The 13,379-nt window shown below is 42.7% G+C and overlaps 1 protein-coding gene and 1 long non-coding RNA gene across 8 annotated transcripts in view; one reads left to right on the top strand and one right to left on the bottom strand.

Moving 5' to 3' along the window:
- Window positions 1–13,379, top strand: part of CDH12 (cadherin 12) — a 661,518-nt gene that overhangs the window by 585,589 nt on the left and 62,550 nt on the right. For all 7 annotated transcript variants that reach the window (XM_083623820.1, XM_083623822.1, XM_083623823.1 and 4 more), the window contains 2 exons: window positions 4,528–4,647; window positions 11,734–11,901. In XM_083623820.1, coding sequence (XP_083479946.1) covers window positions 4,528–4,647; window positions 11,734–11,901 — 288 coding nt within the window. The remainder of the gene's footprint in view (window positions 1–4,527; window positions 4,648–11,733; window positions 11,902–13,379) is intronic.
- Window positions 1–13,379, bottom strand: part of LOC310767246 — a 582,601-nt gene that overhangs the window by 543,033 nt on the left and 26,189 nt on the right. The window lies entirely within an intron of this gene.

The following is a 13,379-nucleotide window of genomic DNA, read 5'->3' as shown; positions in this document are numbered from 1 at the left end:
AGTCTTGGGAGGGAATTTTTTTGGGTCCCCTCCCCCCCAAACTCTACTATCCATGAAAAAGAAGAAAGAAATCTTAATGATTTGTGATGCATTGGAGCTATTACAGAGTAGTATCTCTGGCAGGAAAGTAATGAGATGACTGCTAGAAAGCAATTCTGTCTTGATTTACCCTTCTCACTATCTAGGACAGGGATGTAGCATGCAATTTTATTTTATTTTTTACCTGTGGAACCTTGCCTCCTATCCTCCAAACAGTATGATGCATGGTATGTGTGTATGTGAGATGCATATGAGATTTACTTTTGAGTAGGTGTAGTTAGGACTGCGCTATAAGAGGATTTTGATATCTGATTCATGGTACCAATCAGTGTTATGCCAGATTAGAAGCAGGTTCTCTTTGTCATTTAAATTTGTTCAAAGTGTTCCTATGCCACATCGTGATGAAATGTCTCTTAAACCAAGGCTGGATGAGTGATATATATCAAATAATGTTGCTCTCATAATATTAGGAAAGAAACTGATGCTAGATAGAGATTAAAAAAGGGGAAATTGTCCCTTTTTCGATTTGGATGCTGAATATTAGAAAGTGTAGGAAGAAATTGTCATAAGCCATTAGCCCATCCAACTCAGTATCTCTGTTGACTGGCAAAGGCTCTCTAAGGCATTTAACCAGATTTTTCCCCAGCCCTACATCAAGTTCTCAGGGATTGGGACCTTTTGCATGCATGGAGCTCTGCTGGTGAGCTGCAGATCTTCACCTAATTTTGGTAATTTTGGTTTTTCTGAATATTGTCTGTGCATTGCAGAGGAAGATCAGTTTTTGGATGCAACTAATGTTGTTTAGCTGTTCTTGAATAATTCCTTGATAACTTCTGCCAAACCAAGGTTTCCCAGAAAATAGCTTGAAACAGTTTGAAAAGTTGGTATATGGTATGTCATTGGTGAATAGCATAGATGGTTTATCATAATTGATGGTTGGCATGCATTCATTTTTAACATTAGTTAGCATTTGACAATGATAATGTGGCTGGGGGGGGGAGAGAATTCTAGCAAGAACATGAGATGGTTATTGGTATTTAACATTTAACAGTTATGAGATTTCATGTTTGAAAATCAAAACAATTGAGAAACGTAACATAACTTAAAGCATTTTTATTTGCAATCAGGAAACATGTTTACTTCTCACTTTAAAAAACCCTCATTAATAACTTTGTATTGAGATTTGCAAAAATACATCTAATTTTTCATGCTTGCAAATATCATTTCTGGTACCAGATAGGCCTGCACAAAATACGAATACATTTTCTTCCCATTTTGTATATATCCCTCTCTAACATGTAGAGGACATGTATAAATAAAATCCTGACTTGCTATTATTCATAACACAGATTGGCTGGGCTGTTTATGTGAAGAATGTTACTTCAGACAGTTGGAAAAGAGAAGATATATACATTTTCAGGAATGTATAGCAGGAGATGGGAATGCTCTTTCTAACAGCTGAGATATTGATGGAGCCAGCAAGCTCATTCTGTTATCAGGGGCAGCCCAGACACAAATGTAGCAAGTTAGAAAAAAGCTCTTCTCTAGGTCAAATATTTCTTTCTCCTATTACTTATGGAGGAATCAACTTCAGGAGTTTATCTTTACAGTACATAATTGGTAATTTCCCCCTCCCCTAAAAGACAGGCAATGTCAGCATCTCTCTTTACAGATGCTCCATATACTTTCACGGTCATAAGGCTTTGCCAATGACAGGTCAGGAAAATGCAGTCTGCATCTAAGGCCTTCCTGATCTGAATTGCAATATACTGAATCCTTAAATCTCCTTTGCAGTTCTTTCAAGGGAAAAAAAAAGCACGGAAGTTGAGGGCAAGGCAGCAAGGTGGATGGATGTTGATTGATTTTGCTGGAATACAGAAATAAGGACAGGCTGTTCTTTTTTTAGGTGACAGCCTGCTATATTTGGCAATATTACTATTGCAAGGGTTACATTTTTAGAGCAGCCATATGAATAATAAGAACACCACCCTGCAGTTTTAAGAGGAAAGCTAATGCAGAATGGCCAGATTTTATACTCTGGCACAGCTAGTGAATATCAGAAATGTACATGTGCATTACAGAACACGAATGCCACTTGTTGCATTCCACCTGAAGTTCTTTAAAGATGTATAGAATGACAGGATATTCCCCCACCTGTTAACTCTATGATGTTCTGAATAGACTACTCTGAGTCAGTTCCTTTCTGTCACCCCAACCTTGGCTTGGCCAAATGCAATTGGGAAAATGTATTCACTTGTCAATAGATGTCTCCTCCAGAGTATCTACACATACCCAGTTGAAAGGTTGGAGGTGTATATTGTAGGAAGTTGTAGCGTGGCAAGATTAGTGAGGCTTAGAGGAAGGTGGGCTTGGTCAATCTCAGGAGCAGCCTTTAACTGCCTCTACCTACACAACACCAAACCCTTAAGCCAGTGGAACAATTTGTGGCCCTAGGGCAGGTATAGGCAAACTCCAGACCCTGCAGGAAAATAATGCAATGCCTGGATATCCTGCCATTTCACTGTATCCTTGTCTGCCCTGAAGGGAATTCTCATTTTCAAGTGATTCCATTTTAGGACCAGTGGTCAGGGATGATGGGAATTGTAGTCCCAAAGCAGCCAGAGGGCCGAGTTTGGGGATGCCTGGATTAGGAGAACACAATTGCCCTACAATAGGTAAACAATTCAAAACATACCCAGCAGCTGCAGCAAATGACATAACATGGTGTGCACTACTACATGGTATCAGTGTCCATCTACACACATTCAGATGTATAGGCACTAGAGACAACAGAGCCCACCCTCCTGCCACTCAATGATTTAACTTTTAGAGACCTTGGGGCAGGAGCTGGAACTTGAACAACGATGGGTCCATCAACTCATGCTATCAAAATGTTAACCAAGCATCCCTAAATGGCAACAATAGGATGAAACAGGGACAGACAGTGATTTTGCAGAAACCAAAAAATGCCCCCCAATAAAGAATGTCCTTGCTCAACAGAACGTGATGCATCTGTCACAACTGGAGGGCAGGAAGTTTGCCTATGCCTGCCCTAGGGCTGCCTTGGTCTTCTTTCATTCAAGTGGCAAGATGGGAAACATCATGAAGGGGAGGGGTTCGCAGAGAGACAAAAGAGGTGCCCCACTCACCTTTCATTCCTGCCCCGCCCACTGCCAGCATGTAAGTTTTGACATTTAACCCTAAGAGAGCACAGTCATTGGCTCAAATAGTTTGCAGTCCTAGCATCTATCAGTTAGCCAGACATTCTGCAGCTTTTACAAAGGAAATGAGGGAAACACAAAGATATTGATGTCTACTGCTCATGTGAGCTACCTGCTGCCTCCATGATCAGAGGAGATGTGCCTCGCTGGGAGAGGGCTGTTTGCATGTCGGTCTTGCCTGCAGGCTTTCCACACCATCAGGTTGGACAATGTGAGAAAGGGATGCTGTACTAAATGGGTCTTCAGTCTGATCCAACAGGGTTCTTCTTGTGCTCATTGATCTGCTTTGACCCATTTGTATTGAAGCTTGTTTTAAACATACCTTGAGAGTACACCTTGAATATTACTTCATCCAGAAAACTAGATCCACAGGAGTATTTTTCGCTCTATAGGACGCACTTTCCCCCCTCCAAAAATTAAGGGGAAATGTGTGTGTGTCCTATGGAGCGAATGCAGGCTCCTTGTCTTCAGCGAAAGCAACGTGAAGCCTCCAAAGTGCAGAGGGAGCGCTCCCTCCGCGCTCCGGAGGCTTCACATTGCTTTCGCTGAAGCCTGGAGAGCGAGAGGGGTTGGTGCGCACCGACCCCTCTTGCTCTCCAGGCTTCAGGGATAGCCGCCTGAAGCCTTCAGAGCTCAGTGCGAGTTCCCGCTGTGCTCCGGAGGCTTCAGGTTCCTTTCGCTGAAGCCAGGAGAGTCTTGCGGGAGGTCCCGCTGCACTCCGGAGGCTTTGGGTTCCTTTTGCTGAAGCCGGGAGAGCAAGACTCTCCCGGCTTCAGCAGAGAGGGAGAGCTGCGCAGCACCCCTTCAGCCAAGCGGGAAGAGAAATGGAAGGGGCTCCGTTTCTCCTGCCGCTTAGCTGAAGGGGCGCTGAGCAGAGAGGGGGAGAATTTTTTTTTCTTGTTCTCCCCTTCTAAAACAATGTGCGTCCTATGGTCGGGTGTGTCCTATTACCGCACTGGCCTGAATATAAGCTGCACTTTTTTTTCTAAATTCCAACGGTGAAAAGTTAAAGTGCTGCTTAAATTCACGACCTTACAAAAATTGGCTTTTACGATATCGCTGCTGAAACAGACATATGGTAAAATGGAATGGATGTGAGTGCCTGTGGAATTTTAAGGGAGTGGCTTATATTTGGGCATTGTCTTTTTTTTCTCTCCCCCCCCTTGAATTTTAAAGGTGTGGCTTATATTCGGGTGTGGCTTATATTCGGGCCAATACGGTACGAAATGAAACAATTTTCTCTCTCCCTCTTTTCACCTTTTCTTAGGGGCATATGTGCTACAGGTCAAAGCAACCGATGCTGATGACCCGACCTATGGAAACAGTGCCAGAGTGGTTTACAGCATCCTTCAGGGACAGCCATATTTCTCCATTGATCCCAAGACAGGTAATGAACATATTTGCCAGGGAGAATCGTATTGCTTCCCACTTTCAAATATCAAACTGATTAGATGCCCACCTGGACAGTCTTTATCTGATGACAGTGGAAGAAAAGGTGACAGTATTATTGTTTGTGGAAAAGCATCAGCTGTTTCCCATTAGCACAAGGTAAGTAGCATCGCCTTTTCAGAATTCAACAAATATAAGGATTGCTCTGCTGAATGAAAATAAAGGTCCATCAAAGAAATGAACAGGCAGTGTTCCATATGGGGAATTTTGTAAAACAGCTTCCAGGTGATTATGGTAAGGGGTGGATGGATCAGCCACTTCACAGTCCATGCCAGTTTCCCATGTGTTGATTCATAAGGCTGTTCACTGTTTTTTGGCATTATCCTGAGCGAATAACACAAAAAGGAAAACACACATATAAATGCATATTCAAAAATACATTTCTGGATGTATTTTCTTACAGAAATATGCATGTCTAAAGATTTTTATTTTATATGTCTTTGGTTACTTTTCTGTGCCAAGAACTGCATTGCAAAATTCAGCACGTGAGATCTGGAGGATGACTTCATTCTGAGCCATTCATTAGTCCAAGCATTGCGGACTGGGTCCCTTTCCATTAGAATTTACAAATAAACAATTCTTCCAATACTGCCCACAAAGATTAAAAAAATGGGTGCAGTTACCATGTTTGAAATTGCCACATCTGAAATTGGAGCCCATACAATTCTGATTTCCATCCACTCCTAAGTTATTGTACCAATTCAGCCTATTGTTTACAACACTTAACATACTGCAGAAGGTTGCTTTATACCAGATAACAGCTGACAGCTATTTGTTATAGATGTCAGTGACTCCAGTTGCAATCCTAAGCAACTTCATTGCAAGTTAGGTGGGAGAACTCATGTGTGCTGCTTCTTCCCTGTGAATGCCTTCCCCACACCCCGGATACAGTGACTGCTACATAATAAACACAATTCCCATGCCCCCTGATTGAAACTTAACAGCTGTTTTCAGAATTGGTGCACATCTTGCTGAATTGTATCATTTCCAGCCGATGGGGGCTGGAATCACAAGTTTAAATGTTTCCCTGAATAAAAGGGCCATTGACATAGAAAACTAGAATGTTGGGGAAGGGGGTAAGCACACTGAGACATGCTAGGTTTCTGTGTACAAATCCCCACCACCACCCCTTCTGATGGTACATTTAACCATCAGCAATTTGAATCTGACTTAGAATTCTACTGTGGCTTATATAGCAGACCAACTCCAAATGCTACACTGAGTCAACATACTAAACAAAGGTTTACTGTGATGCAAATGAACAATGGCAAGCCTCAGGCTTCTATGCCACCACTCCACCCCACACCTTCAGCATGCCCAGGAGGAGGCATTTGGAAGCTTTAATTTCTGATTTTGATTAACCACGGTTGTGTTATGCAAATTCAACACACTGTGGTTACTTTAAGCATGGGTTGTTTGAAACAAGCCACTTTAGACAGACCCTCCAAGTGTCCCTATTTTCCAGGGACAGCCGTAGATTTACAGAAGCCATTCCAGTTTCTGATTTGATCTCAGAATTTCCCGCTTTTCCTTAGGACATCCCTATTTTCATGGGGGGGGGGGGATTTTGGAGGGTCTGGAGTTATCCAACCCTTGAGCTACCTGAAGGCAGCCCTGTATAGAGAAACTCTTTAATGTGTCATAATGTTTTTAAATATGTTGGAAGCTGGCCAGAGCAGCTGTGACAACCCAGTCAGATGGGTGGAATATAAATATTATTATTCTTATAGAATAGGATGTCCCTATTTCCTCGGACAAATATTGGAGAGTATGCGGTTATGTAGCTGACTTCTTTCAACAAACCATAGTTAAGATTAAGCACAGTGTGGGTTTGAATACAATGCTAAACTTGGTCAATCAAAAGCACAAGCAAAGGCTTCTGAGTTCATCTTTGTGGCAGAACTGGAATGGGAGGTGGAAAGGAGAATGCATGAACTTCAGGCTCATTCCTATCATGCTAAAGCGTAGTTTACTGTGCTATCCAAACATAGACAAAAGGTTTAATATAATATGAAAGCTCAATGCATGGTGATATCCACCCCCCCTGTTAATCTAGTTTAATCTTACCCTGAGCCAAATTTCCAGTAGGCTATATTCTGCACATGAGTTTTAGCTAGGATCTTCTGAGCATGTATGCAGTACTGCTTGGATGATAGAGGAAATGTTTATTAATCTGGAATAAACCAGGCTTTTAATGAACATTGGTGTTCAGTGGGAAACCTGCCTTTCCCCAGCTGCTTGCTTTTGGCATTTGTCTGGCCTGGAGGATGGGAGACAAGCAATAATGTCAGGCTGTTGTTCAGAGTCCACTAGATGTGCTGGTAGAGGGACCCAGAAATGCTCCTGGGACAGGATGACAGTTAATTGCATATCTTGCCCTGTGTTCCGAAATGTCACTCCCGCTTCTGTATTTAATAATTCAATGACTTAACCAAAATGCTCTGCACTAAATTCTGCCAATTGTGTGCCTTGAATGCAACGTAAGAAAGAGCTTGCCTGCCTGCCCCCTTTCTGCAAATGGAATTTCGTTTCCCTGCAAACCTCTCCTTGAATGTCAGATGGAGTGTTAAAGACCCTGGCTTCCTGGCTAATCAATGACTGGAGGTGGAAACAGCATAACGCTGTCAGTGCAGGCACTGTAGAGGTCATGTCCTCTGTCAAACATACCCTGTTTTAACAAAAGATGATATCACAAGTGTGAATCAGAGTTTACTTTTTAAATTAGGATGAGGATGTGTGTGTTTTCCCCCCTTCCTCGGGCTCTAGGGGATAAAAATCGCTTCCTTTAATGTTCTTCTTTTAATTAGATCTCGCTGACAATACAGAGGTGTTAAAATCCAGGCTATACGTGTGTTATATAAAGTTTCTGGATGAGATGAATGATGACAACAAAGATTTCCCCAGGATCCCCTGCTCCGCTTCTTTCTGCTTTTGTTCTCAGTGCCACCTTCATTAATTATAGTCACTCAGAAGCTGGGGATTTTCACACTGGGAAAAAAAATGTCATGGTCATTGGATATGGGTGGTCTCAAAGCATGGGAGCTTGTTCAATCCACTTCTCCTTAAACCACAATAGCCCTATCGGAAAGCCATTATCCTTCTGGGGGTCTAGGCAGCTTTAGCAGTGATTTGTCTTTCTCCACTGCTCCCCATTGGGACTGATCGCTTTCCTTTCCTGTTCTTTATATAAGCTTCTCCTCTGCCTTAAGCTCACAGACAGAGGTAAATGAACTGGTTGAGCCCAGAGCTGCTAAGGAACTTGAGCAGGTTCCTGCTATGGAAGCAGAGGTTTTTACTGGCCATAAGCCTGCAGAACCCTAGCTGGAATCCAGAATCTCATGGGTGGCTTTCCCCTGTATTCCCAATACAAGTCAGGTACTTCTCCGTTCTTCTGTACGGGACTCCGTTCTTCTGTCCGTTCTTCAGGGGGACAGGTGGGAGGCCACAGAAAGGAGAAATATTCACCTTTTCTCTAGAGAGTTGGTCCTTTAAAACATTCACAGTTCTGTAGTATTGGGGTGCATCTTCAGATGCCACCACCTGATTTTGAAGAATCATGATTTTATACATTGATAGTTAGTTCCAAGAAGCTGGCCATGTGCACATAATGGAAACAGGGATCCTCTAAAAGGCTTGATAGAGGCTGTCACATCACATAAAACAATGCCACTCATGCCTTCATAGTGATTTGTTGTTGTTTAGTCGTTTGGTCGTGTCCGACTCTTCATGACCCCATGGATCAGAGCAATTAGATTTAATTATTTTTGTGTGTACAGATGATCAGCAGTATGGTTTGTATTCCACTAACTCATACTCAGAGTAGACTAATTGGAATTAATGGCCCTACGTTAGTCATGGTTGTTAATTGCAATGGGTCGACTCTGAGTAAATGTTGAGTGATATGTCTAGGGCTACATCAGGCATGGCCAAACTTGGCCCTCCAGATGTTTTGGGACTACAAGTCCCATCATCCCTGACCACTGGTCCTGTTAGCTAGGAATGATGGGAGTTGTAGTCCCAAAACATCTGGGGGGCAAGTTTGGCCATACCTAGGCTACATGATGAGATTTTTTTCATTGCAAATGGATTAGAACTAAATATTTTGCTTCCCCTGTCCAAATATTTGCCTCCGTTTTTGTACAAAATACCATCATCCCTAGTTCTCCATTCCCTGCCTATGAGTCTGTGTTTTTTTATGTCACAGATCAGATTTTTACTGCAGACAAGAAAATGCAAGTTCTATAGACAGAGCCATGGTATAGATCCCTTATGTCGTTTGGCAAGGTGCAGGCAAATAATTAAATATTTTCCCTTTTTCTTGGGAGTAAACTGCACATAATTATTTGCTCTGGTTAAGTGCTTATGGCACAGCTCATGAACACCTGCTTTTGAAGAGACTGTTTCTCATTTTAACTAACACTTTTAATTTGTAAAAAAAAATGAGAGAAGGAAGAGAATATTGCTCATGAGCTCTTTCAGACATGACTATTATTATCATTGATTTAAAACAAAAACAAAACAAAACAAAAAACTGAAGACCGAGTTCTATTACATAATAAAAATTGGAACAAGCCTTTGGACATCAACCCGGGGGGGGGGGAATCATTGCTTGATTGAGTACATCTGTAGTGAGATGACAGACAATTGCTCATTAGGAAGACTTTGGCTAGATTTAAAACTACCTGATGATATTTTTGATACAGTGCATGAATAAATATAATCACGGTGCTATACCAGATCACTAGATCAGGCAAGTTCAGAGCATTTTCCTTTGTTTCTTCATATGTTTGAGAAGGCTGGTTATTTATTAAATTTTGGGCTGTAGCCCCCATACTATGATCCCAAAGAGCTTCTCCCTCACTCTGTGCCACCCAACAAAGCATGCACCCTTGCCAGTACCAGCCTCCAAAAAGACATTGACTTGGCAGCTTCCGCAACTCTCCACAGGAAGCAATTTTGCTCAGATCCAAAGCATCACGAAAGATGCAACTTCACACCTGGCAGGTGTCTCTTCCAGTGCAAATGAAATGGATTCAGAAACCTCTGGGGTGTCCTGTCACTTGGGGCTGTTGCGAGGGGTTTTGTCAAGCTGGAATGATGAAGGCAGAAGTCTCTCATCCATTATTGGGGGTATGGCATATAATAAAGTCTGGATGGGAGCTCGTCAGTCTTAGCTGCCTATGCTGAAACAGTGGCTACTACTGGTGCACATGGGATCTATACAGGTAGTTGCTCCTTAACAGAGACATCCTCTGTTCTAAAAGCTATTTTTTATTATTATTTATTGAATTTATATACCACCCTATTCCGGGAGGTCTCAAGGCGGTTCACATAAAAGATCAACATAAAAAAACACAATAAATATAATCAAAATAAAATAAAAAACATCCCAATAACACCCCCGCCCAAAAAAGGAACTACATTTTTAAAAGGGCATAGGCTCAATCAAAGGCCTGGTTAATAAGAAAAATTTTTGTCTGGCACCTAATAATGAAGATCGGGTGTTTTATTTATTTATTTTGCTTTCCCAAACTTGGGCCTCCTGCTGTTTTTGGACTACAATTCCCATCACCCTGACCACTGGTCCTGCTAGCTAGGGATGATGGGAGTTGTAGTCCAGAAACAGCTGGAGACCCCCAAGTTTGGGAAACACTGGTTTGGTGTATGCATTGAATGAATTCACCAGGCATTATCTTTCTAGGCTGAGCTCAAATTTTGGTGGAAAGGGGCAAAGAGATTTTGTTGGGCAGACAAATGGGGTAGGGGAGGAAACTGCTTTCTCCTCTTTCAGCAAGACATGCTGCTACCATGCATCAGCTGATGTGTGGTTGAGAGTGTGCTATGCTGCAGCAAAAGGAGCACTCAGGAGCCCATTTTCAGCTTCCACTCGTTCCTTTGAACCCCTCTTACTTGCCCCATACTTGATGTCATGTATGGGGAGTGCTGAGGAGCCATGTTTTGCACAGGTTCCCTACCTTTTCTATATACCCTCCCTCATAATTGGAGAAATTAAGAGATATATAGCCGTACCAGCAGCATATATCTTCTTTCCCGTATCCAAAAATGCAAGAAGGGCTTTTACACTCGCCAGAAGCTCGGCTCTGCCCTCGCTGGTCCTGGAAGGATCCTTAAAAAAAGGATCCTTAAAAAAAGTCCCATATGCTCAAAAACTTTGTGCCTGTTCATTGGGGGAGATAGGAAGCCCAGAGCACTTGTTCTTTAGATGTCCCTTTTATGAAGAGGCACGTAGTGAGGCCAGTGGCGTAGCTTGGGTTGTCAGCACCCGGGGCAAGGGAAGTAATTTGCGCCCCCTAACCTGTGGATTTGTGCCCCCTAACCCGTGGATTTGCACCCACTAACCCTAACCCCCAGATGTTGCGCCCGGTGTGGCCAGCACCCCCTGCACCCCCCACACTACGCCACTGAGTGAGACCATTGATCCCCTGCTAGTGAGGCTTGCTGACCTCCCAGAAAAGCAAAAAATTGACCTTTTCCTGTTAGGCAAAGATCATAAGACGACAGATCTGTAGGTGCAGACCATCCCCCGACCCAAACTAGTTCGTTAAGAAAATCCCCAAATTCGGTTCCACAGGTGACTCTGGGTCATCTCTCTGCGGTAGATTATCTTAAAGTTTTAAGTGTCTATACGCTTATCGCATTTATAAATTTTAAATTTATTGTTGTACATTGTTTTAAATGTTTGTTTTCCTTCTGGGATTATACCCCCAAGTGTGTTTTATAAACTGGTGTCCGACCATAATAAATTATCTATCTATCTACCCTCCCTCAAAAAGTACCTCTGATTATTGCCAAACAAACAAACAAACAATTTAAATAGTTTTTTTAAAGCTCCTATTTTATAGTCTACTAGCATAAGAGTGGTGTGCATCCAATTAATGTTCATTTTCTGTGGACACTGTTCAGTGCCAAACAATGCTATGAATTTGATGCCGTGGGTACAGTATTCTGTCTCGTAAATGTTCTGCTACCTGACAGAGAAACTTCATTTTGTTTCTTTTAAAAGGTGTCATACGAACAGCCTTGCCAAACATGGACAGAGAAGTCAAAGAGCAATATCAGGTTCTCATTCAGGCCAAGGACATGGGAGGCCAGCTTGGAGGATTGGCTGGAACGACTACGGTGAACATCACTCTCACTGATGTCAATGACAATCCGCCCAGATTTCCCAAGAGTAAGTTCTATCAACTATGAGTAACGTTCTAGATGAAAATGGTTGTGTTTACTATATCACTCTGATGAATGTTCGAAATGACTTGCGCTATGGGAGCATGGTTCCACATGGGTCAATTCATAGCATGACATTAAGACAAACTTTTGCCAGTGGAGACATTGTCTAGACATTGTATCCCCCCCTTGCCCCTGCCCCAATGCATTATCTGTCACAACACTGTATGAGTCAAGCCATCACTTGACACCATTGACCACACTGGCCAGAGCTGATGGGAGCCCAAATCATTCAGAAGGTACCAGGTTCTGCAAGTCTTGTTAAATGAAACAGCTGGGGAAGGAAGCTAATCTCAGATCTATGGTGAGTGAAACTGTTTCTAGATTGGCTCTGAAATGCTTACTGGAGATTCCTTAAATCTGCTTATAATTAAGCACATACAGGGTGATTCATAGGGACGTGGGTGGCGCTGTGGGTTAAACCACAGAGCCTGGGGCTTGCCGATCAGAAGGTCGGCGGTTCAAATCCCCGCGACGGAGTGAGCTCCCATTGCTCGGTCCCTGCTCCTACCAACCTAGCAGTTTGAAAGCACATCAAAGTGCAAGTTGATAAATAGGTACTGCTCCGGTGGGAAGGTAAACAGCGTTTCCGTGCGCTGCTTTGGTTCACCAGAAGCAGCTTAGTCATGCTGGCCACATGAGACAGAAGCTGTATGCCAGCTGGACCTAACGGTCAGGGATCCCTTTACCTTTACCATTAGGGTGATTCATAATGAAGTATACAGTTTCAACGCACTGTAAAAGAAGAAGAATGTAATATATCTTACGTTACCTGTAACAGAATTGTAGGGTAATGTTTAAAGTTTTTTTTTCAGAAACAGTCACAAATACATTTTCTGCTTGGAGGTTGTTTTCCGAATCACAATCAAAAATGCCGTTGCACAATAGTTACAGATTCTGTTCTGCTCAGTTCAAGAACACAACATGCCTTCTCCACTACAGATGCAGCCATTTTGCCTGACTAGTTACGTGACACGCACGATATCACCTACGTCACTTCCCTCAGTAGCGGAACACAAACTTTATGAATACATCTACCTCAAGGTGCACAGTTGTGGTCTGTGTCGTTGCCTGTTACTGTTTCACAGCATCTGGAAACTGTATACTTCCTTATGAATCACCTTGTATTTCTGAAACACCAAAGTAGTCAACATTTTCTGGGTGTATCCCCCCCCCCCCCCGGTCCACACACAAATACATTTCCAACCGTTACCCCGCTTCTCCGCAAAGCACCTGATTTTCAAACTGTTATGTGCAACATCTGACCTCTCCAAAGAATTCAGGCAGAGGTCTGCATTTTCCCAGATGCCTGGTTTCATATAGTCTTCTCTCCAGCAGTGCTTTTGACTGTTCCTGCTATTGCTTAAAGCAGGTCCTGAATATTGCTTTGTAATAGATGCTGTGGCTTAATAGACTCGGGCATTT

This window comes from Podarcis filfolensis (genome assembly GCF_964270895.1).
Source record: "Podarcis filfolensis genome assembly, chromosome: 7".
Classification (NCBI taxonomy): domain Eukaryota; kingdom Metazoa; phylum Chordata; class Lepidosauria; order Squamata; family Lacertidae; genus Podarcis; species Podarcis filfolensis.
Note: the sequence above shows the minus strand (reverse complement) of the source record. Positions and strands in the feature narration are given on the sequence as shown.